The following is a 26,157-nucleotide window of genomic DNA, read 5'->3' as shown; positions in this document are numbered from 1 at the left end:
CATTAATTTAAATGTTTTTTTATTAGTATGTGAGCATTTAATTTTTGGTGAAAATGAAACTGGTGAAACTGGAACAACTACTGCTATTGATTAGTTCAATTTATCAAGTTATTAAGTAAAATAACTCCTCTAGTGTTTCTATACATTTATTTTTAAAAAATTAGAATTACTCTGCCATGGGTTTTTTTTTGTACCTTAAATTAAATAATTATCTTTGTAATTATTTTCAATCATATTCAATAAATTTGAATATTAAATTAAAAGGGCTGCACAGTTGGTAGAGCTGTTGCCTTGCAGCAAGAAGGTCCTGGGTTCGATTCCCGGCCCGGGGTCTTTCTGCACGGAGTGTCCATGTTCTTCCTGTGCATGGTGGGTTCTCTCTGGGTACACCGGCTTCCCCACAGTGTTAGGTTAATTGGTATAGTAACTACATTTAATTTAGTAGCTTTTTTTGTAAAAATACATAACCTCAGGAGTATCTTTACTATGCTGTACTATTTACTTTTACTTAGGTAATTTTATTACGAAGTATTGCTACTTTAACTGGAGTAAATGTTCTGGATTGTCTCCCCATTGTGAGTAACTGAGTGAAGGACAAACCAAAATTTAACCAGACACAGAAACTCTCTGCAGTTTTTGTTAAGTTCTATGTTGAAAGAAATTTATTTGGAAATATATTTCTTTTGCCTGATTTTGTTATTTTTCTAAAACGTTATTTATATAAATTCTTTTCATTTTGGTCTCTAAAATATAAAACATTTTATTTATATTTTTGTCTTCCTGATGAGGTCATTTTTAAATATTAAATGATTGACATTTGATCGAGTAGCCTTTTTACCAAGATACCTTTTTACTCTTCTGTAATTTCTTGGATTACTACTTTTACTAGAGTAAAATATGTTGAAGTGCTCCACCCAACTCTGCTTACAAATAATTTTTTCAGAAAGACATATCAGCCTGTTTTAAGTCAATAACTTTATATTGCTGAAAAAGGTATTGTACCACTATTATTTCACTTATATCATGGAAATAATGTCTTATTATAAGTGAAATAATCTGCCAGTGGAACTAGTAAGTTTTTAATCAATATTAAGGAATTATTGCTTTAAAACAAGCTCCTATATCTTGCTGAAAAGTTACTTTTAAGTTATTTTTGTCTTATTTAAAGTTTGCTGAGACATTTGCAGTAGGAAGTAGACCAAAAATACTTGGTAAGGTTTTCAGTGTAGTGCAAAGAACAAAGTAAAGAGGGACCATCCAGCCTGCAGACAGTCCGTTGAAATCTGCATATCCTTGCTGACGAAAGCAGCTGGCAGCATCTCCCATGTGAGCAGAGAGCAGCAGCTGCAGCAGCCCCCAGAGGCCCAAACCCGCCATCAAGGTTTTGTGCTTCGTGTTATAAATATGGCAATATGATTTGCGGGCTGAACTCAATAATCTGGAAACAACTTAAAAGTGGGCCGAGGAGGCTGCAGTCACGCCAGTTTCGTTTTGTTCCCGCTGAATAGGTTTCCCACTTGTTCCTCTGCGCACGAGAAAAACGGGAATGCAGATAAACGCGTTGCCTCGTTTAGCTGCCGTGAAACGCGGCATTGTTCAGATGATCGGCCGAGGCGAGGGAGTGTTTATTGGGGATTTATTTAAAAGTCTTGATCGCAAATAAAAATCAGAAATATTTGGTTTGCAATTTTTATTTAAACCTCTTCTTTTTAGGGAATACAGAGAGTACTGACGAGAGTCCAGCATCAGTTGTATTCATTCCTCCTGTTTGTATACATCATTGTCTAATACAGTTTAAAAGTAGAAAAGTACTGCAGAACCTGGTCATTGAATATGTTAACAGATTGTCATTCAGAGTAGTGTTATGCTACTGTTGCTAATGATATAAGCTTCATATCAGACCTCAGTGTGTCCATCTGGATATTTTGGTTTTATAAATCACAGCTGGTTTTTGTTGTTGGCCTTTTTGAACGTTCATATGACCAACCACTGGTTGGCGTGAAACGTTAGTGTTGTCTTGTATCAGTCTGTTATTTTTGTGTTAGTGGAAAATCTGAAAATAAAGTGTTAAAGACAAAACCCCCCCGCCAAACTTAGAATAACACGGCCGCCCACATAGCCTTGACAGGCCGTACGAGGACAGCCTTCATCTGAGAAGCAGCCAAGATGGCTGCGGTATTTCTGGAGGAGTATGTTGCCGTGACAACAGCACAAACCTCGACACAGAAAAAGTTTAGTAGCAGGTACCTCGTCATATGAGTCAACAATTTAGCTTTTTGGACGGTTTCAGTTGCTGCCAGCACGCGTCACCCATAGTGAAACTTGGCGGTGGCAGCGTCATGCTGTGGGATTGTTTTCTCACAACATGCACAAACTTCATAAGAAGTTGAGCAGCACGGGGCAAAACCATGAAGTAAAACCCACACGAGAGACAAAACTGTACGAATTCTCCACATTTATTTTTTATCTAGGCGTTGCAGAGGATTCGGTCCAGGAGGTTCTGAAGAAAACGGAACCAGCAGTCGAGTTTCACGCGCCCCAATTGGAGGGAAACGGCCAGGACCTTCAGGGAGCCGCGGATGGCTCCTGTCGCCCGATGCACCAGCCGAACCCAAAATGTGAGCACGGCTTCGGCGTTTGCAGGGAGCGCGGCGTCGCCGACCACAGAGTCCCACTTCCTGCCACCGAGCTGGGAGGCACGGCGCTAGTCACAGCCAAAACCGTGTAGAGTTGTGTAAGGTGAATCTGTCTTTGTCTACTTATAATGTTTTATAGATCAATGGAAAGTTGTTTTTCATTCCTGGACAAAAACCAAGAACTCCAGGATGCTGTTTAGGTTTCCCTAAGTAATCAAATCTTAAATTGTGTCATTCGTGCTTAAATAATTTTTATTGGATATGATCTGAATTACATTTCACTTTCTATATTTCTACGAGGGTTGCAAAATGTCTATGTCGTGAAACTGCAGCAGTTTGTACAGAAAATGCAAGTTTTTTTAAAATATACAACCTAAAACATAAAATACTTACAATTTCTTGTGCCACACTGGAAATCTTTATTTAATAAAACAGAAAATAAAAATCATCACAAAAATATTTCAGATGTTTTAAAAACAAGGTAGCATCGGTGTGCCAAGAGAGAAAAAAATGGCCGTGCGTTCACTTGGCGTTTCACAAGATAAACCTGGCGACAGCTACAACAATAAAAGCTCAGCCGGTGGCCATCTTTGTAGTATTCAAGAGAAATTTGTTTGAAAAATTCCTCTAACTTTATGCCATATTGCAGAAGATGAGTGGTTTAATTGTTCTATGTATTTTTATTATAACATCATTTAGTTCCAGTCAGACATTTACATATCCTCCTCATGGATGCCATTTTGATGTTGGGCATTCAATGATGCCTCCAAAGATGCTTTGATCCATCTTCAGTGATTTTGAAAAAGAAATAGATGCGTCCGTTTATTTTGTGTGTGTGTGAAATTTCTTTAAACCACACACTGACAAAAACTATACATATAGGCTCAAATGTAGATAAAAGCTGATATTTGGATAAATGTGCTTTGACAAGTTATGTAGAGTAAAAAGTGACAATTTACAATAAATAACTTTACCATAATTATTTAAATGTGTGTTGAACGTGTCCAACACGGTGAAAATATTGACCTCAGTCATAAACTTGGAAAAACAAACATTAAATATATCTATTTTTAAAATGAAATTAATACATTTAATTAAGGCACGTAGCTAGCTCTATATTTAAAAAAATATATTTGTATTTATTTTGTGTTTCAAAACAGTTAATGACATAAGTTATTTACTTATTGTAATTTGGCACTCTTCACCTCTCCATAATCAGTAAACTCCTAACACAATTCTGGCTGAATATTTCACCATTATTTTTTGGATAGAGTTCAAGTAAGCTAGTTTTGGATCAGACAAAGGAAACCAGCATGAACCGTCTGGAGTGACTTTGACCTCACTTCTATTGAAAATCAGTGATATTTGCTTAAAAACTGAGACAGAGCCCAAAAAAAAAGCTATTATTTTAAATGTTATCTGGTGGTCAAAGATCTAGCCAGAATTATTCCAGAAGCTTGCAAAAACTGGAGGGCGTTCGTGCTGGTGATGAGTTCAAATGCCTGTCTGGAACTTCGACTTCTGCAAGTGTAGCTACTAAATTAGCAAGACAATGCAGATCCACTGTCGTTTGCAGCAAATAAAGCTTATTTACACGGTAAATAATTTGTCATACTTTGCGATGAATCCTACAGACAACAAAAAGTAAGAACACTGTAAAAGTGAACACAGACAGTTTCCCCTCGTCTTTCGTCTCGTCTCTTTTTCTTGGAGAAAAGTGACTTTAGTTTGAGATTACACGCAGCTCAAGCTAAAGTCTTGATAATAATTATGTTATGAATCGAGTGCAAAGTATTGGCTCAGAAGAAAGAATGAAGACTGCAAAATTTTGTACAAATCAGTTTGACAGATGCATCCTATGGAGTGAAATATATCCCTGTGCTTGAAGATCTTACAAGAACCTGCTGCTCTCTCAACCTTGAAGGACTGTGACCTGGGCAGAGAGTCCAGATATCACAGAGATGATGTCACCGTTAACCCACCTGCTGCTTCTGCACCGTCACACTGACTCAGCAGAACGGTCCCAACAGGTGTTTAGTTCCAAACACTAGGCTTAACAAAGTCTTTCCCGTAAATCTCCTCTGCGCTTCGTCACAGGAACGTGCTGGGATTCTCAGTGACGGCCAGGTGGAAGTACTCCGGAGGGCCGTCCTTCCTCAGGCTGCCGTTGGTGTCTCTCCAGCGGATTCTGGTGGACAAGGTCTTCCTCTTTTCGAAGCCCTCCCTTCCGGCTCGGTGCTTCTCCAGGCTGGACACGATCATGTCTGCCAGGTCCTGCTGGAGCCTCTGGAAGTTCTCCCTGAGACAAACACGGACGGACCATTATGGATCATGATCCTCGTACGCAACACATCTGAATGTTTGGCGTAAAACGTAGAGGCTTGACTCACGCTGTCGGTGGTGTGGGCAGGTTGTAGGTTCTTCCTGTTACACCTGTTAGCCAGTAGGTCATCTCCTTCCCTTTACCCTGAGAGTTAGGAAAACACAGACAAGCACCAAGTTTACATGCAATGTTTGGGACATGTGTGGATGTAAGATAGTAAAAAAAAAATCATCTCACCTTTAGGTATGTCTCTCCTCTTTTTTCAAACTCAAACTGACAGTCTGTCCTCCGCAGGATGTTGATTGTGGACTGGCTCGCATGAATCCTCAGAGCTGGAAGAGAAAATGGGAACCGCTTGTCAGATGTAGAGATCTGTTTCTTTCTAGCAGTCTTTTTCTGGATTACTGGATGTTTCCTCGTGTTCGTTTCGCTTACGCAGGCCTGTGGACTCCATGCGAGACGCCGTGTTCACCGTGTCTCCAAAGAGACAGTAGCGAGGCATCTTGTTTCCGACCACGCCGGCGGCACACGGACCTGCACGTAGATTAGGGATGAGCAACATAGACTTAAAGTTTATCGCAATATTTGGGGGAACTTTTTCTAGGTAACCATAGGCCGTGACTGCATGGTGCAGCAATCACAGCCCAACAAACAGATGATGCTCTTGAGAAACACTCCTGTTTGTAAAACGCCTCTTTAGGACACAAAAAAATTTGATTTGTGCCACTAAGCTGCACACAGCATCTACATTAAATCATGTTTTCAAATGCATTGATATTTATTGATGCTTTTGTAGGTAGTTAGGTAGAAGAATCAGGAATATTTGGTACCTGAATGCACTCCAATGCGAATCCACAGAGGAATCCCCGGCAGGTGCTGCAACTCAAAAGTCCCAACAAACGACAGGAGGTCGAGGGCCATGTGGGCGATGTCCACCGCATGTCTGTCGCCATTTCGCTTGGGTAACCCTGACGCAACCATATAGGCATCTCCTATCGTCTCAACCTGAGGGCAAAGGGAAACAATAACTAACACAACAGCTAGACAAATAAATCAGGCTCTTTTACTAATTTAATCTTGACCGTATCACTCCAAAGCTTTGGGCAGAAACGTTTACCCTAGTATGGGCTAGCTCCCAGCCCTGCGCTGCTACACTGAGCTACCTTGTAGACATCATGGTGATCCAGGATGCTGTCAAAGTTCTTGTAGATCTCGTTCAGCATGTCCACCACCTCCATGGGGGTGCTGTAGTGGCACAGGGTGGTGAAGCCCACTATGTCGCTGAAATAGATGGTGACCTCCTCAAACAGCTCGGGCTCCACTCTTCCTGTCTCCTTTAGCGAGATCACCACGGGACTAGGCAAACACAGGGAGAGGAACATGTCATTTTCAATTTCTATGGGAAGATTTGTAACATGTGGACACTCTGCATGCGTGTGTCCATGTCATCAGTCAATAAAGACAGAGTCAGTAGTAATACTATGTAGATATATTTAGTTTTTAGGAGTGACTATAGCGACTTTATTTTGTCCCCAGGTGTCATAAAACAAAGGAGAAGTTACAGAAATCATTTTTCCAGCTATGGATCTCCTCTGCTTTTACTCATCTGTTCCAGGGTTTTTCAGTAAATGGCCGTACCCCGGCAGCAACATGAAGTTGAGGCGGTCCGCTCTGTCCCTCTCGGCTTTGTACAGAGCCGTCCTCTCCTCCACCAAACACTCCAGAGTCCTGGAGTACATCTGCAGGCGGCGGATCAGGTTGTCCATGTACGTCTCAGTGGCCTGGTTGTGCAAGTTACTGTGGAAATAAAAAATAAAAATAAAAAATAATTAAAATTGGCCTTGGCACGTCACCTTCAGCCATATTTAATGTGTTAAAGATGACGTAAAGGTCCCCAGGGAAGACGTGTCGACGTACCTGAAAATCTTTCCCAGCGTTAACTCTATCCTCTTGAAGTCTGGCCTTCGCTCAGGGTCTTCATCCCAGCAGCTCCTTATCAGCATGTAGAGCTGCGTTCACAAGCACACAGGAGGCAGAACAACGGGTCATTTATTCAGCCGGAGCCGATAAAGACAGTCTATTTTTATAACGTTTACAGTGCATGCCAAGATTCTAGACACTCCTTGAACTTTTTACTTTTTGTCACGTTACAATCACAAACCTCTTTATGTATTTCATTGGGATTTGATAAGATAGACAGACCAGCTATTTTGAAGTGGCGTGGTTTACTTTACTTTGACAGCCCTAAATAAAATCTAATCTGGAACTAAATGTCTTCAAAGGTCATTTAACTAGTCAATAAAGTCTCACTACTAAAAAGTAGTTGCTAACTATCTTAGCAACTGCTTTTTAGACTCCTATTCTTCCAACCCAGAAAAGGAATTAGACCAGAGGATATTTACTTATACTTATCTACCAACCCTGAATAGGATCATTTATTTACTTTGGATAAACATTATTAACTTTTTCTTCTTTTGCTCTTTCCTTTGGTTTGTTATTTTGTTTGTATTTCCTTTAAATTCCTGTAAAGCACTTTGAATTGCCTCATTGCTGAAAATGTGCTATCTAAATAAAATTACCTTTACCTTCACAGTATAAATAGTTGTTCTTTAAAGGTTACCCTCAGATGGGGAGAGCTTTAATCAGATTTATTCAACAAAAAGTCATTTGAATAAAGAAAAAACAACAACAAACTTTGTAGTTATCCACTAATTTGTTTTGGTCTTTATCATGAAATCCAAATAACGTGAGATCATTTTAAAAAGTTAAAATGTATTCATAATTTTGCCTTGCTATGAATAGTCACTCTGTTTTGAAATAGCAGCTTGTTAATGTGATGTTTACCTCAATTTCTCTGTCTGATACTCCTTCAAAGTAGAGGTCCGGTCTGAAGAAGCCGTTTCCTCTGGGATACTGAACTCTGTGCAGTTTTTCTGAGAGATTGTGGAAGAGGAACGTAAATACTAATAGGAGCTGGATCACGCACACAAAATAAGCCCAATGAAATCTTCTAACTAAAACAGACGAGCGGAGAGTTTCGGCGACGACGTGCCTGCAGTGTTGAAGCAGGAGCGGGTGTAGAACGGGGTTTGCCTCAGGACGATCTCGTGTGCGATGATGCCGTAGCTGTAGACGTCGCCTTTCTGCGACACGTCAACTTTACGGAGATGCTCCGGAGCCGTCCACAGATCTGAAAGGGAGCGACGGAGAGAGGCTGAGTGTCCGATAGTCTCAGGTTTAGGATGAAGGACCAGAGGGCAACAATCACCTCTGCCTGGCATCAGGATGGTGTGGCAGCCAAAGTCTGTGATCTTGACAACCATGCGGTTGTCGACCACGCAGTTGGTGGACTTGAGGCGTCCGTGGACTGGAATGCTACTCGAGTGCAGGTACGACATGCCCTGTAAGACGCCATTTGATGTTTTGTAGAGCTTTGCAACAAGCATTAATAAACGTTTGTTCACATTTTGCTGCATCAGGAACCACAAGCCTCGTTGTTTCAGCTGGATTTTTATGCGACAGACCAACATAAAGCAGTGTGAAATTATAAAGTGGAATGAAAAAAGAGTTTAAAAGGTTTATTCCCTCAAAATAAAACCTGAAAGATGCATTTCATTCAGTCCTATTAACTTTGATACCCCTAAATAAAACCCAGAGAAACCAATTCCTTTAAAAGTCACCTAATTAGAAAGTTGTGAGTAATTTAGTCATGATTTCAACAATACTAAAACTGACAGTGCAGATCACCTTTAACGCAACATCCCTTCAAACAAACATGGTGTTGGCAGCATCATGCTGTGGGGAGGCTTTTCGTCAGAGTTGATCCACAGAAAGCTGGATGAAGTTGCTTCACCACTTTGTGTTTCACATAAAATTCCATTAAGAAACATTGAAGTTTGTGGTTGAAATGAGACAAAATGTAAAAAGCAAAGTTTTATAGTATATCCTTCAAGACGTCACGTTGTGTTACTATTCATAAAATACTTTATTTTAAATTAATGCTGAAAACGGTTGAAGGCGCTACATCCTTTTTTTCCCCATTTGTTTAGTAAATGTCACATCAAGTACACGACAAAAATGCTCAGTTGTAGAAATCCGACACGAATATTTTCAACGTGACACCAGATAATATTAATGTTACCTTCGCGATGTCGTACATGACAGATATTTTAAACTCCATGTCCATGAAGGTCTCATCTGGGTAGGATATCCTGTCGCTGAGGATGTACTGCAAGAGAGAATAAAAATAATAAACAAGCGCAGAGAGAGTAAATTCTTTTGGCTTTTATCACTCAGCTCACAGCCTCTGTTAGGTGAATGGAAAAAAGTGGAACACTTAATAGACACGTGGGTGTGTGTGTGTGTGTATGCGCAAACCTCAGATAGTGTGTATTCACGCACACACCATTAGCGCTCTGTACACAGAGTGTCATAAATCATAAAGAAGGCGATAAGGTTATTAGGGGCGGCGTGGAAATAAGGCCACTGACTAACAGGATGTGTGTCAGGTTCCAGGAAGTGAGGTCAGAGCAACGTGGACAGGAATGGTTGTAGCTGCAGATTTTAGGCAACATCAAAAGTAGGATAAACTTTCATTCCTGAGTGGCTGTGCCAAACATGAACAGCACATTTAATGGCACCCTGGGTAAAAGATGCATAAAATACCTGAAAGTACATTTATTCTTTACTGTACAACATAATCTCACATTAGGACATTTTGAAAAAAAAAAAAAAAACCTTTAAGTTCTATATATTTATTTTGTGGTAAAAAAAAAAGAAGTCTTTTTTTTTAACAAAATGTTTCCCTACTCTTTTAAAAATATACAAACACATTTTGCCCATTCCTTCAGTCTTAGCATGCTATTTTTAATAACTCTGCGGTTTTATTTTTGCTATGTTGTATTCAGCACGGGTGTTAAACTCACGGCCCTGGGGGCCGAATCTGGCCCGCCGTACGTATTCATGCGGCCGTCTGGACTCTAAACTCACATAACTAGAAGTTTAAGGTAAAAGTTGTGAGCTTAAATATTATTCTATCAGTCAAAACAAATCAAATTTTTTTGGTGTGCTGACAAATGACATCAATGTAAAAAAAGTTGTATTATCTTCTTTAGCTCTTTTTTTTCTGTTTAATCTTGTGTGAATCTGCCAGCTTTAATTTGTCTGTCAGTTTGCACATGAATTTCTCTACTAATTACATTATTATTGTATTATTCCAAAATGACATTAGATACAAGAATCAATAGCAGCTGTTAATACTTTGCACTATCCCCTTTTACCTTCAGGGCGTTATGTTATTAAAAGCAATTATTTCTTAATATAAATTTATTTTTTTCTCACTCAAATTAAAGGGCAGACTTATCTAAATCCGTGTGAGAATATATCACTACAATAACAAATAAAAGATTTATTTGAAGGCATTCTACACATTTTTTTCCATCGTTTTATAAACTTAAAATCCGTCTTTCTTCCATCCAGTTTTGCTGAGCACAATGAGTGACACTGATTGTGTTTTTGAAATAGAATTAAAGAACTTATAGAGTGACTAAAGACAGAAAAAGGTGGAAAATAAAAGCGAAACCAGAGACAGGAGGGGGTCTGATCTCACCCTGAGGGATCCCCGCTGGCAGAGCTCAAACACCCCGAAGACGCCGTACTCGAACTTCACTGTGCCGTAAAACTTGGCCAGGTTGTAGTAATCGATCCGGAGCAGCTGCAACACAAACACATATAACGTCAGAATATGTAGCAGAGATGTGTATCTATACTGTGTGTTTTAGTAGAAACCTCTGAATAAAACTCAGAGGATCTCACAGTGTTGAGCTCAATTTTCTGGTCCTCGGTGAAATCTCCTTCTGCCTGCTTCAGCTCTTTCAGGATCACCGGCTGGGAAGGATATTAAACAAACACGTATCACTATGAGTTTTACAATCCAGTTATGGATTTCTGGAAGCAGGAACAAAATCACCTTCTTGTCGTAGCAGCCTCGCTGTCTGAAGTATGTGCTGTCCTTCCTCTTATCGTCATCAATCTGTTCCAAAAACAACAAACACGGATTTTTAAATCGACAGATTGTCATGAAAGGACTCCCACGTTCATTAATCCAATAGATGCTACACACCCGGAAAGAAAAACAAACTACATAAACCAATGTTTACCCATTCAAGTCAATTGGATTAGGGTCTGAACTTTGACTGGACCATTCTAACACATGAATGTTATCTGAACAATTCTACAGAACACTGAAAAAAACAAACAGGGGATCCAATTATTATTGTTTTAAGTAATTGAATTAAATTTGTCCAAGTAAACATATTAAGTTTAGTAAGTTGTCATGTTAAGCAAATGTAAATAAATTAAGTTTGACAAACTTAATTTGGTTACGTGGAACAGATTAACTCGATTTTTTAAAACATGGATCGCTGCAGAAAAATTATTTTACTAATGCAAACGGACGGACGGATGGACGGACGGACGGACAGACGGCTACATTAACAGGTAGTCTTCATGTTGTTCCCAAAGAAATCTACTATAAACTCACCATTTTCAATTATGTAAATATTGTTTCATGTATGTACAATATAGTTTTATATAAAATACAGTTCTTTTTAGATGCAAAAAACAAAACGAAAAGAAAAATATTTGGGCCCCCCCAAACACACATAATACACACTAAATGCTATTACACGTATTACACAATAATGATTATTATTGTTGTTGTGACATAAAATAACAGCCAATCTCTTCCTGTTCTCCAACCACTTCTAGGAGATTATAAGATATCACATTTGTTCTATTGTTTACTGTAAATTTGGCGTTTTTAAGATAACACGGCACACTTAACTCCCACTCTGCATTTCCAAATCCAGATAATTCTCTTTAGTATAATCTGTATAATCTGTGCATATAGCTCCCATATTTATATTTATACACAATATCTACAGTATATCTCTTGCTATAACCCCTTATAGTCCATACATACATAGTCTTGTACATCTGTAAATAAATATTTATATCTTGTAGAGCACTTCTGGATAGATGCAAACTACATCTTGTTGCTTGTACTTGTGACAGTGCAATGACAATAAAGTTGAATTCTATTCTATTCTATTCTATTTTTTGACTTTGTTACTCCTGTAAGACTAAAATCGGTAGCCATAACAACACTGGCATGATGTAAGCTGATTACAAATGATGCTAATGGTAGCAGGAGTGTAACAGCAATGCAGTAGGAATGATTGAAGCATCTAGAATGAAAATCTGCTTAGGGCCCCTGAAAAGCCTGCACCGGCCCTGTTGTACACGATAAAGATTCCTCAGGTCTCTTTTCACTTGGCTTTGTTTTATTTGGTACCAGCTTAGAGGTTCAGTACGGCCCTGACCTTCAGAGAGACTTCCTTCTCATCCAGAGGACCAATCAGGTGCGGACTGATGTGTGACCACTTCTTCTGCATCAGACGCTCCGCCCTGTTCTGCCTGCCGGCGTTCACAGACAAACAGTGGGGTTAGTCAAGTGGTGCTCAGTCACAAAATGTCCTCTTCTTCTTCTTTTTTGTAGTTTATCTCTGCAGTCGCTCAGAGAGGCTCCAAGAAAGGAGAGCGGGGGGGGGGGGGGGGGTGCTTGCATTTACAGACGTGAAAAGGTTTTGGTGTTTACCTGTAGAAGATGAGAGCGATGGCGGTCACTACGACAACGCTGACACCCAAAACGATCACGATCACGTCCTGTGTGCCCAAGTCTGAAGAAAAACACACATTAAACAAAATGTAGATCTTTAACAGCTGTTGAAATACGATCCTGCGGTGCGACGTCATACAGCGGCACTGAAAGCTTTTCATGTCTCTGTTAAATGAGACCGTGAGAAATAATTTCCAACTTCTCTTAATGTGACGTTACATTTCTCCTGTATGATTCAGGTTGGAAAGCATATTACAGAAAAAGGATCTGGTTGCATAAGTGTGCATTGTTGAACCACATTTTGATTTAATGTCGGTGTCCAGAGTTTTAAAGAATCTGTTTATTGGTTGGAGTGGCTCCAACTGATGTTTATCAACCCTCCGTTAAAACAGTTTACATTTTATTTTAGATTGACAAATCAGATAAAACATTGTGTTTTCAAAAAACAAGTGACAGAAAGATGGTACAATAATAAAGACTTTGACTTACTACGTTTATTTTCTTCTTTGGGGCTGTGAGGACTAAGTATTAGTAGTCAGTATCTGCAGTCCAAGTGATATAAGTCATTCTCTTTGGGGGTTTCCAGCTAACAGCGAACAACATAAATTCAAGAGTGCACTTCCACCGACGAAAACAGCTCAGAATCGAACATTTATCAAACGACACTAAAATACAAGTAAGTTTCATTCAGAAGGTGAGAAAAACGTGAACTAGACGTTTTTCATCAATTTAAAGGACACGACTTAAAACAAGCTCCTGTATCGTGCTAAAATGTCATTTTGTCTTATTTCAAGTGAGCTCAGATATTTGCTCTAGAAACTTTAACACTCGTTACCTTCTGGATTTTCGGGTTCATCATTAGGAAGTTGGCCTTTCCAGCCCAGAGCCGGGTTCGGGTGCGTTGCAATGGTTCTGTTTTGTGACGAATCAAACACTAGCAGAGTTTCATACTGTGCGAGGAGAGAAAACGAAATCAAAACACACGCTCCTGTTGTTTTGGCTGCGCTGGCTGGTAAAGTGGCCGTGAGCTCACCTTCCCGGTTTTCATTGACGTGTAAATGAAGGAGAAGTTCACGTCTCTGTCTCCGTGCTCATCCAGCACAACGGGTCCTCCTAGACCTGCGCCAGCAATAATACATGAACACACATTATTAAACTGCAATAAACACAGCACACCTCTGAACAGATTCAAAATAAACAAACAAGCAAAAAACGTCCGTGGAGTGGCCTAGGCCTAGTCAAAGTCGGCACTGAAATCTGCTTCAGGAGGCTTTGGATGCTCTCTAATGTTGAATGAAAATGAGTATTAAGTCACAGCAATAAAAAAAAAGGCTTTTTTCCCCAAACACTTAATGGGAACTGTTGCCAGCGTTTGGCTTCAACGTTTCCCAGTCTGGTTTGTTCAGCTTTTGTCTTTAAAAAGGAATTAAACCCTGATTTGAAAAATCTTCGCCCGACACCAAACTATGTTTGACGATCTGAAGCGTTTAAGTGCAACCAGACGCAAAGAAACGTACAAAACCAATCACGGGATTTGTCATAACATTTCTAAAATATTCTCAGACGGTTGAGGGCCTGTCTGGTGGAAGCAATTCACTTCACGACTGCAGAAGCTTTTTGAGGAGGAAAAAGATGCTAAAAGAGTTTTTTATAAAGAGATTTAAATGTAACTTACAATCGTTGGCTTACGTTACGATCTCGTGTGAAACAGTAGAGTGATGAGCTTCATTATGGATCATAAACTGGAACACATTAAGTCAAACTGGTGATAGCTATTATTTTTTTGTAAAGGGTCAAAGGTCAGATTATGCCATCGTTCATAAGCCACGTCCACTATACGAGATACTGCCTTAGGGAATAACTCTGAATGAATGAATGAATGAATGAATGAATGAATGAATGAATGAATGGCCACAAAATTCAGTCCAAAATAATAAACGTCTCATCAGCTTGCAATCACAAACAGTTTGGAATAACTTTTATTATTATTATTATTATTATTATTATTATTATTATTATAAATAGTGTTTTCTGTTGTTATTTACATATACAGGTAAAATGGAGCCTGAACTCCCATTTATTGAATCGGCCAAAGATTTGATAAATTTATGGTTTTAATTCTGAGAGTTACAGTATCTAAACTGAGCTGTTGTTGTCGATGAAGTCTGCTGATCACAGCATCTGTCTGACTTTTGACTCTCTATCTACTCTATTAGGCCCTCCAAAGTAAAACATTGGCACTAAATTCGGCCATAAAGTCCTTTGTCATTCGACCTCTAAAAGACTGAGATCCAGATAGTTATTGTCTTCTAATAAGGTTTAATTATGGCTGTTTGTTGCCTGGTTGTTAATTGTTTCTTTAATCAGTTGTGTTTAGTTTACAGTTATCATTTTGTTGTCTTGAAGTTTCCTGTTCTACGTCTGATCTCACCCTCGATAGTCACGTTTGCAAACGGGTTGAAATCGACGTCTTCAGAGTTCTTGCTCATCAACCGATCTCTAAGCACTTGTCCAAAGACCAGAGCTCCATCATGATATCCGGCCACGTAGTCATTTATCTGCCCGTTGCAACGGAAGACAAAACAAATCAAACTAATCGACCATATTTTTCAAACAGGTTTCGCTGTCCGGTCTTCGTTGGACGGCTCACCGTCTCGTTTTGTGACGAGTTTGAGTTGTAGCTGTAGTTCCTCTGCGGCAGAGTGACGACCAGGACGTCTTGCATCCACTCGTGGGCCGTTTCGTTGACGTAATATTCAGGGCTAGATTGAGAAAAAAAAAAAAGGTGATACCCCTGGGAAAATGTCTTGCTTCCACCCCATTGTTTAACATTTTCCAGTTGATGCAGAGAGTGAAATTCAGAGGGAACTTACTTATAAAGATCAAGAAGAATGAACAAGGTGTCTGGGTGAATCTGGTCCACATCGTCCTTTATTAAGGAAATTTCTTCAGGGCCGCCACATAAAATAATAACTGAAAGAAAAAAGCGTATTTTTTTTAGACAAAAAGTCTAAAAACACTCGCCATGAGCACGGCGGCCATATTGATTTTGGGCCATCAAGAAAGCATTAGAGCGAAACAAACGGGAACGAATCCCAAAACAAACCTTGATGTTCATGTTAACTGCTACATCCAACATGGATGGCGATACATTTAAAAACAGATAAATAACTCTATAATGTGCCAAAACAAATAAGAACTTTCCCTAATTTATTTGTTTATACTGTGTGACGAAAATCCATATTTGGTTCTGGTTTCCAACACTATTAATTTGGCACTTTTTGAGTTTTTGCTGTTATCTTCAGCGATTGTTCACCAACTGCTTATTCACCTGCCTGACAAGAACAGTGCAGCAAATTCACTCTGAAATAAAATTAAAATAAAAGTTATTCTTGCAAATTTTACAGGAAAATAGTTCAGCTCAGACTGTGCAGGTAAAAAGAAAAAATCCTCAAAATTTTACAAAACATTTCCTTTTTTTTTTTTTAGATTATTCTTAGCTTTTTCTGTTTCATGGCAGATTAATATTGTTAAAAAACAAAAATAATAATAATAATAAAAAAACAAAACTCACTGTTGCTGTGGCGATTTGAAGTCTTCATGATGCTCCGCAGGTCCTTCTTTTCCCGCACCATCACCCTCCGTGTTTGCGACGCGAACCTCGCCGACGGCGCCTCCAGCGCATTGATGTACCTTTTCAGGAAAGGCAGAAAACCGAAGATGACGGGAGAACAAGACAAAAGTGAAGTCGAGCTGAACTCCCCGCGGCTCACCAGAAGCAGTCTTCGGTTGCGTTGTTCACTTGCTTTTTGTACACGTAGAATTTCTCCCACTTGGGCTTAAATCCCAGCACCTCGGTCTTGAAGTTCAGGAACAAATCGATGATTTTTCGGGCCGGAGGCAAGGTGCGCGACAGTTTGGGCTTGTAGTCGCAGGAGAGGCCGAAGCTGCCAGCAGAGATGATGGGAATGCTCAGGGTCAAGCCGATCTCCTCGCTGTGGAAGAGGGTCAGAGTTAAACTAGACTGAGAAGATGTCTGGAGAAAACGTTTAGCTACACTTACTCCACTAACTGGAAGGTGGCAAAAGTACACGAAGGCCCCAGCATGATGCAGCCGACTTCATTGCTGCGCTGCAACACAACATTAAAGCACGAAATGATTGAATATTGATCACAAATGGGGTTTGAAAGTCTGTCGATAATTCGCTCCCTAAAAAAAAATAAAAACTCAGAACATTTCACTGCAAAAACTCTGAATTTTACCAAACATGTTTGGTCGAGTTTCTAGTAGATATCTTAGTGAACTTGAATTGAGACAAAACTAAATAGCAAATGACATTTCAGTAAGATATATGAGCTCATATTAAGTCAATAATTACTTAATATTTAGCTGTACTGGCACAAAGTAGTGCAGAGTAGAGAAGTGGATGAACATGATGCATGAACATGGTTTTCTACATTTTTTACTGATAAAAACCAGAACAGGACGCTGTGCAGTTCAGCCCCCAACTCTCTAGCACTCCTAAATAAAATCCAATGAAACCAGTAGCATTTAAAGAGGAAAGGCTTTATTAAAATGTAGAAGGCTGTGTGTCACGTATCGTATTGTTTATCATTTATCGTGATGAATTTCTTATCACAGTGAGATTTTTGATTCGTCATCGTCACAATAAATTCCAATTAATGCTTGAAACAACAAAAACTGATTCCTGCACTGTTTGTTCAATCAAGAAAGATATGTAAATAAAGCTGATAATGTGATTAAATGCTGTTGGTGTGTGCAGTTTAGTGAAATAAAATCACATTTCTTCATGGGACAGGCGTCCAAATGAAGCGCATTCCAAATAGGATTGCTTTTACGAGCAGTATTTATATTTATGGGATATGACTGCTGTGCCAAAAAAACGAACAAAAACTTCTTATTGTCACTTTTATCATTATCGCAAAAATATCGTGATAAAGCTTTAAGTCCATATCGCCCAACCCTGGTATCACGATTCTCTGACTTTTCCGTTCTGTGCTGATCTTTCACAAAAAATCCCAATAAAATACAAAGACCGTTTGTCTTGCTGATATTTTTGTGTTGCACTCTTTGTATCTCCATTGGCTGCGTGAGAATTACAACAGGCAGATAGTTTGTAGTTTGCCACAAAAAATAGAGAAGCTCCATGAATTATTATTTTCTAAAATGTTTCTGATAAACATGACCTGTATCTTCATCTACACATTAAAAAAAAGACCTAGTTTTATATTAACAGTGGCAGGTCTTTCTGTTGCAATGGAATCACTGAAAAAACCGAATAGATAAAATAAAGAAGGAGACGTGGAGTTTGTCTTTATCGTCTTTATGTCTTTATTTCGGGTGGTTTCAAATAACCCACATGAAAATCCAACAAATTGAAACTCCAAATCTGAAATGGACTCATAACACAGCAACGTTTCAGTCTTAAATATCCAGATTTCATTTTTAAATCTCGAGTCAGTTGTGAAGGAGCAGCAGGTTGGGTTTATTGAGCTTCTAGGACATGCGCCACGCAGCTGCGCTGTGAGCGGGACGCTGATCTTTGACTGGGCGCTACGGGCGCCACGGCAACCGTTTGCCCTGGCAGCGGTGGCAGATATACGGCCGAAAGCTAATCTCGCTGTAATAAAATTAAAACACAAAAGGGGAACTCGGAGTTCAGATCCTGTCACTATGGACGGTCTCCAAATAAAACATGAGCATCAGTGGTCTGACGCTTCCACCTCACCGACTTGGAGGTAACTGAACTCTAACAAGTGAACTGCGTTAAAAAAAAGAAAGAAAGAAAGAAAAAAGTTAATTTCCTCTGAACACATTTGACCAAACTTACATCCAGCCTCTTGAGTATTGCCACTCCTTCGCAGGTGCTGCTGCCGCAGCCCTGTCTGTTGTACACGGTGGTGTTGAACCCGTTGTAGTTAGCCGTCAAAACGAGGTCCAGGCCTTGAGTCATGGAAAACAGATAAGAGATATTAATATTAATTTTCTTTCATTGATCTCCCTGCGTTGTTAAAGATTAGATTAGGCCGACTTTTACCACCCAGCGATAAACTATTTGCCTGCAGTTTCTCTCGGAAAGTATGCCACCGATCAGACGTTATCAACAGTCAAAGAAACGCTCAACATTAAACAGCTGACTTAGGCCATTATGTCAGAGCACACCGCCCTATTAATGCTTAAACGGGATCATATTTGTTTTTACATCATGTATTAGTTACATTCATGTTTGTTGTTTTTTTTAGTCCATGTTCCTGGGATTGTGGAGTCAAGTTGGTGTGTCTTATAATTACCAGCTGCTGCTGCTGCCGTCTTTGTATCGTCTCCAAAATCTCCCATTGCTATTATTAGAGTTCATACTGGTTGTACTGGTTCTTCATGGGACATATTGGTGAGTCAATTTCATCGCATCTTTGTATGCTGGAGCATTTCAGTTCATCAGAAGATGTAATAAATGCTATTAAAAGATGACCTATTAAGGGGCTGTAGAGGCATCATGCAAGTATGCAGCAGTAAAATAGAGTTTACACCAACGCTACTCCAACGTTGCAGCAATAATCCCAAAATAAAACGGATCTAATCTCATGCTACGCTGTGCAGAGGTTCTGTCTGCGCTAATGAAGATTCTCCAAGTCAAAAATGCTTGAGCAGCATGAGATATATTTATGGAATAGTGAATATTTACACCCAGCCTCGCTGATAAATAAAATGATACGGTAACAAAAGTAACTCAGCCTGCAGCAGGACAGCGTAAGCTGAGATATGAACTATAACAAAATGGGCAACATAATGAGCGGGAGAATCAACAAAAATGCTTAATGGCTTCAAGTTAAACCCCCATAAAGCCTGATCTTAGATACGCTCGCATATACTAGAAGATAAGAAACCCCATCAGCAGCTTTGATCTGGGCTTTGATATGATGAGCAATCTTTAACCTGAAAATTAACACGATGACGACAGTATTGTGTGGCACAGTTGTTAAAACTCTATTAAAACCAAGAGGTTCATGCAATAAGTGCTACATTTGTTTGTTCTACGTGCAGGTGGAGCATTCGTGGGCTTAACCAGTGAATTCTGGGAAAAGTTTCAGGTGCTCTGCTACCCTGAACAGAATTAATCAGTGAACAAATCCATGAATATGTGAGCTAAAAGCCACACATGATGTGATGTCCACCCTACAGTGCTTCCCCTTTTGGTAGCATTGTTCCAACTTGTCATAAATCTGATGATCAGACGTCAATAAATGTGTATTTTGTACTTAAACTTACATTCATCCATTAAGTTGAACTCCTTTGTTTGCATTAAAATATGAAAAATTAATGGTGTTGACTTACGTGTGTGAAAAACATAAAAAAAACAAAAAACAAGGGTTGGAGTTTGACAAATCTGAAGAGTTACTGGATTAAATATTTGATTCAGATCCATGTAAAGTTCCCATTTAGTTACAGCAACGCCACTTATGAGGACATACAGCTGAACAGATATGATTCATCACTTTGAAAGCACAAACAAATAGAGACAAAAATTTATCTGGACAATTCGACTTAAGTTTTTACGAAACAAATTAGTCCGGGTAGAAAAATTAAACCGATTCCTTCGTCTTTCATGTGCTTTTAGCTCCTCCGCTTTATGCATACATCTTCATTTTAATCTAAATTTTCTTGCTCTAATCATTTAAAAAATTTATTTACTTTGTAAATTATCAAGTAATCTTCAATAAATAAAAATACTAGGAGGAGATTATATGAAAATACTTCTTTTTTTTTGACATTTTCTTTCTTTTATTCAATATATTTTACACAAAAAATAAAGCAAGCAGATTGCATGTATTTGGATGGACACGATTAAGTTAAATCTTGTCGAAATATTATTTATTATAAATCATTAAAATTGTTTTAAAAAGTTCCAAACAAAAAAGTTAGAAAAAATTAAATAGGTTTGTAAATGTTTGGTAATCTTTTGAAGTACTTTGCAATTCAGAGGGAAGGTGAATCTCTCCAATTCAACGAAATGCAAAAACACCAAGTATCAAATTCATTATCAGCCATTTTGACTGTACACTGTCATGTTTAACAGTTTGTAGGTCAATTCCAGCTCATCTCACATGACTAGTTCTTATTGATCAAATAATTAATAAATATATGTCAATATGCTTGGTTTTTAGGCTGTTTTGTCAGCTACTGGAAACCAGTTTGTTTGGGGTTTCCTGTGCACCGTACCATTGTCGACGTTCTTCTGCCTGTCCTTCTCGATAGCGTGCTCCACGGCCCTCTGCACAAATGGCCGACTCCACTCGTAGGTGTTGTCCTCCAGAAGAACGACGTTCATTTTGTATTTACGGTCTGATGCCAAGCAGTCGTCCAGCATTTTGTGGCCAGACGCCACCACTCCCAGCACTCCCATTACTCCCAGCACTCCCAGGTACAGTAAACAGTCCCAGCTGCTGCGCATTATTGATCCGGGAGACTTTCCTCAAGTCCTCACAAATCCGTGCCTCTTCCAGCTTTCAGAATAAATAAATAAATAAATAAATATGAGCCGGTTCGGGTGAATTGAAGACCTTTAGAGCTGAGCCTCTCCACTGGCGGCGAAAATCCAAAAAACAGAAGTAAGAAGGTGACGAAGCAGAAGTTCTCTTGATTTACAATCCGGCAGCAAGATAAGAGAAGAAAACAAGCTTCTTTTTTTTTGTTTTTGAGATGTTGACCTCCCTAAACGTTTTCGGAGAGCAAAACTAATACCAAGACTGTAGAGATAAAGTGTTTCCGCCTGAACGCCTTGTGTTTCTTTAGCTGGAGTCTAAGATCGGCTCCGCTCCGTGTTGATGGAGGCGAGTCTGCCTGACTTATGTAAGTTAATGAACAACTCCAAAGTGGCAATCAGTGCACAGCCGAGAGGGAGGGAAGAGTGGAAAAAACTCCCACACTCCATTCAGACAAACATCCCACATCAAGATAAATCACAAGCCTAAAAGGAAATCAATGTTTGAATTGTGTTTTATCAATTCTATGTGATTTTAAGGTGTGTATTAATGCAGAAATCCTCTGCAGGATAATCAGTAAACAAAAAGAGAAAAGTATAGCAGAATATTGTAAACATGTGCATTTCCTGTTTGTCTGCTTTCTGACACGATGCCCCTTTTTTATCCTTTAAGAAGCAGAGGAAGCCTTTTATGGTGGTAAAGGGGCAAAGGTCACCGGAGGCCCATAAAGCCAAGCAGATAAATATTGTTGGTTATAAAAACAAGGTGGATTTAGACAATAAAAGTCTGCTCATAAACCATTGTCACTACATTGTGAATAAGCCCGTCCTTACCCAATCGGATAAGCAAATCGCATTAGTGCTCATATCGTAGAAGACCACAGGCTTTACCGTTTAGAGCGTCGAAATGTTGATCGTTCCTACAGTTGTGTGTGGAAATAGATGGATCATTTGCATGTTTATATCCTCTTTAATCACACTCGTGTTTTATATGGCAACACTACGGCCATAACTGAGGAGACTGTAATCTAACAGTTCTAATTATGAGTTTCTGTTGTTTATATGAATGGTGTCCTCTTTAAGACAATGAGGTTTGTGCCACCGTGACTTTCAAAATGCTTCAGTTTCACCCAATTCCACTGTGTTTTTGTTATATGCCATATGCTACATCATGAGTGTGATTTATATTTTAAACATAATTTATGTAAAGGCTAATTTTTAAAAAAATATAGAATCTCATGTTACACCAAGCATTTGCTCCGTCTGCACTGAATTTCACCATGTGGAATGGTTGGAGTGGCTCCAACTGATGGCAGCCTGACCTAGTTTTTGAGCATTTCATTAATAAATATTTATTTATTTATGGAGTTACTCTTCCCCTGTTTAGAGGAATGAGCTTTAAACAGATGGAAGACAATGACAACATGGCAAAGTGAAATACAGCATGATGCACATTTTATAATATTTTAATCGCAACATAAAGTTGTACAAAACTACAGAACTACTTCGTTACCACGCAATAAATTTGAAAATACACCCGTCTATTTCCTATGCAGTCATAAAAAACTTGCGTACATCTACACCTTTACAGATCCTCGATGAACTTGTGTTTACAAGTTCTTAATCATTTGGTGCACAAAACTGGTAGTGAATCGATCTATCAATTGAGTGTTCATGTTCGTTTGCGTAATAAAAGTCTTGCAAAGACTTATATTTTAGCAGGAAGACTTTCAGTTTTGAACGTATGTCTTGTTTTCCTCCTTCCATAAAGCAAATCAGTCACTGCTACAGTCCACATGATCCATTCTGTGTAATCCTGTCACTAAACCAATAAAACAAGCAAACACATTTAGGCTCCTGTGCCTAACTTCCTGCACATCACACGCCATCCTGTTGCCACCTTGCAGAGTCGTAAACATCTTGAGCGAACACACGGATGACGCTGCAGTAACACGGTTGGGTTGGGCAGAACGACCATTTAGCACCTTCACATTTCCACATGAAGAGGCTTTCCAGCTATTTCAACATGGCAAAAGAAACAACAGTGTGTCTCTGTGTCACCTGGGTTGTTAAACAGCAGCTGGACTGCGGCAATTTGTGGTGTTCCCGTCAGTACGGCACAATGACTCAGAAGTGCTTTCCATTATGCATTTATTACATTTATTCATTGCACAGCGACAGAGGGATTTCCATCTGTGGTTCGAAATGCTACTAAAAGCAAAAAATTTATAAATGCAAAATAAATCCATTGAAACATCGGTGCGTTAGCAAAAACAGCAAAAACCAACGGTGTTAATATAAATTCATAAAATGCATTTACTCAATCTAAATGTGTTTTGTAGTTAATCTATTGACAGGCTAAACTAAAAGCTGATAAAAAGCAGAACATTCAAATTTAGTACATAATCACAAGCCATCGTTGCATTTATGTTTACAGTACTTTTTGCTTATAATCCGTTATTTTGGCTTCATGGAAACAAATATGGAGGTTATCTCGAGTTTTAAAGTTATTAGGAATCATGTCTTCTTCCTCAATGAAATAAGTTTCTTTTTAAGAACCTATATTTAAAAGTTTCTTAAAGAACCCTAGTCTCTCCCAGAGGATTTCATCATTCAGGTTTTGATTTCTGACATACTTTTTGGACCTAAGAGTTGAATCAAGAATCACTCATAAGTTTTACATTTGACATAAAAAAATGGGAAGAATCCTTTAGCTCAGTGGTTCCAAAAGTGTGGGGCGCGCCCCCTAGGGCGGGCGCAGTGCCATTGCAGGGTGGGGGGAGCGAAGCGGTATGGATGAAAGAAAAAAACCAAAAAAACAGTGTAGTGTTTCACTGTAAAGATGGTTTGTAGTGTTTTGTTGCAGCCTGAAGTGTAAAATAAACTTCAGTGAAGTTTGAAAACAAAATATGTGTATAGGTTTGTGTCTGGTTGAACGATGTGTGTGCCCAGTTGTTGTTGTTTTTTTTTCTTTTTGGGGGATGATTTTATTGTAATCCACAGGGGGGCCCAGGAAATATTTGGGAACCACTGCTTTAGCTTTAACTATTTGAGGCATGTGAGGCATGATTATTTAAGCCAAACAGAAACTTTTGTCATTGTATGTGACAACTGTAATCACATTCTTGTGTGTAGAAATGACAATGTCATCTGCATGTGTTATAATTTCAACATCATCACACACTAGCAGGAGGTATTTAGGGCTCAAATTGATGACCGGGAGCTTTAGCACGTCATCTCCACTGTAAAACATGGCACTGTAAAACAAGATGCTGTGCGGATGGGTTTTTTTTTATCATGAGGGACTGGAAAGTTGGTCAAAGTTTATGGGAAGATGGATGAATCAAATGCTGGTTCATCCATCCCCCCAAACCCCCAAAGATGGCTGTCTGGTTCACACTGAGCCGGGTTCTGATAGATGTTTCTTCCACTGAAAGCAGAGTTTTTCTTTCAACTGTTGCTTGCTGCATGTATGAGGGATTAACTGCAAAGTTAACAACTCAAGTGACTGCTCAGTGTTGCTACATCCTCATTCAGGGATAGTGTCATTCGATGCCATCTGCTGGGTTTCCTTGGATAAACTTTTTATCTAGTTTAATAAAATGAACTTCACTGCTCTGTTTGGTGCAATGAGGAACAATTTGGAAAGAGTTTTACTTGGAATCTGCATGATTGGATTGAATTGACTTTTTTTCTTCTGGGTTTGCTTATTATTTAGGTAATTAAAATGTATTAAATGGACTCAGCTACAAAGAACAAATTGAGAACTGGAAAGAATATTGGGAGTGGGGGAATTGGATAATTTTGAGAGAGAAACAAATATTGAAAACCTTAGGGCTACAAGAATGAAATCTATCAGAGAACACAGTTTATGTTGATGCCATGAAAAGAACAAACCTGAGTAATCAGGGCACAGAATTAATTTTGATATTGCTCGCATAAAGCAGACTTTTGTCCTGTTTAGCTTTTGGGTTGATGACTAGAGGGAAAAAGAAGAAGCACGAAAAACTCACACAGTGGCATTATGAGCTGAAGTAATTTCAATTTTAAAACACCAGGGGTCAGTGTAGAAGCACAAATAGCTTAGCTCTGGGTCAGGAAACGTCACGTGGACGTCACGTTTATACAAACTTAAATTGATTATTAAATTGAGTATTTTTGAAGTTTCTAAAAACAGACATATTTTTCTGCAGTACTGACGCTGCACTTTACTTGTTAAAACAACATCCACAGAAAAGAAGAAAGCAGTAGTGATCATTTGGATTTCTGCCTAAGGTTTGAGTGAACATCCCATACTGAGAGGTATGTATATATATAAAAAACATAATTATACCTCTTCTTCTAGGCTTAGCGCAACACGCTGACAACATGAAATAGGCTAAAATATCTCAAAAAGCAACACATGATGCCCTCTGTCTGAGGAAATTCAAGAACAGATAAAAACAGCATAAATATCAGTTTGTAAAGGTTTAAAAGGTCATTATGAAACTCTAGCAAAATACACAGAGGGTCTTTATGCACAAAACATGGAACAGTGCTGAACCTTTCATGTAACTAAATTTAACATTTCTTCACTTGCCTCAGTTAATGTCAGTGTTCATGATTCAGCAGTAAAAAAAAAAGAAAAAAAGAGAGTTTTCTGTTCTTCTGACTGAAATGAACATAAACTCCAGAGCCCAGGTTCAAATTTGTCTAAAAATCTCTTGATGGTCTTTTGGGAAACATTCTGTGGAAGGGTAAACCTGAAGTTAATTTTTTTGAACATCTAATAAAAAAAAAAAAAAAACTAAAGCCTTTCAGAAGAGAAAATCTTTACATTGTAAATATACAGTGCTTTCTTTACATTTTGTATTTACAATGTAAGAAATAATAATATAACAACACATCATACTATAATATAATGTAGAATAATATAGCACATCATAATATAATATAAGAAATATAATATAATATAATATAATATAATATAATATAATATAATATAATATAATATAATATAATATAATATAATATAATATA

The 26,157-nt window shown here is 38.7% G+C and overlaps 1 protein-coding gene across 1 annotated transcript; it reads right to left on the bottom strand.

Annotated features, from left to right (window-relative positions):
* Positions 1–3,038: 3,038 nt before the first annotated feature.
* On the bottom strand, positions 3,039–21,515 carry LOC102228601 (heat-stable enterotoxin receptor-like). The gene is made up of 27 exons (XM_023348594.1): positions 20,877–21,515; positions 18,490–18,602; positions 16,701–16,768; positions 16,411–16,632; positions 16,212–16,330; positions 15,511–15,610; positions 15,288–15,399; positions 15,069–15,195; positions 13,671–13,756; positions 13,473–13,587; positions 12,617–12,698; positions 12,342–12,435; positions 10,928–10,990; positions 10,774–10,845; positions 10,568–10,672; positions 9,101–9,187; positions 8,228–8,360; positions 8,012–8,149; positions 7,804–7,892; positions 6,877–6,968; positions 6,598–6,756; positions 6,123–6,315; positions 5,790–5,964; positions 5,395–5,493; positions 5,197–5,291; positions 5,027–5,103; positions 3,039–4,935 (listed from the first exon to the last, which is right to left on the bottom strand). Exons 1-27 carry the CDS (start codon positions 21,106–21,108, stop codon positions 4,728–4,730), a joined length of 3,255 nt encoding a protein of 1,084 aa, XP_023204362.1. The 5' UTR covers positions 21,109–21,515; the 3' UTR covers positions 3,039–4,727.
* Between the last annotated feature and the right edge of the window lie 4,642 nt (positions 21,516–26,157).

Source organism: Xiphophorus maculatus, chromosome 16, assembly GCF_002775205.1.
Source record: "Xiphophorus maculatus strain JP 163 A chromosome 16, X_maculatus-5.0-male, whole genome shotgun sequence".
Classification (NCBI taxonomy): domain Eukaryota; kingdom Metazoa; phylum Chordata; class Actinopteri; order Cyprinodontiformes; family Poeciliidae; genus Xiphophorus; species Xiphophorus maculatus.
This window is presented reverse-complemented; position numbering and strand designations above follow the sequence as displayed.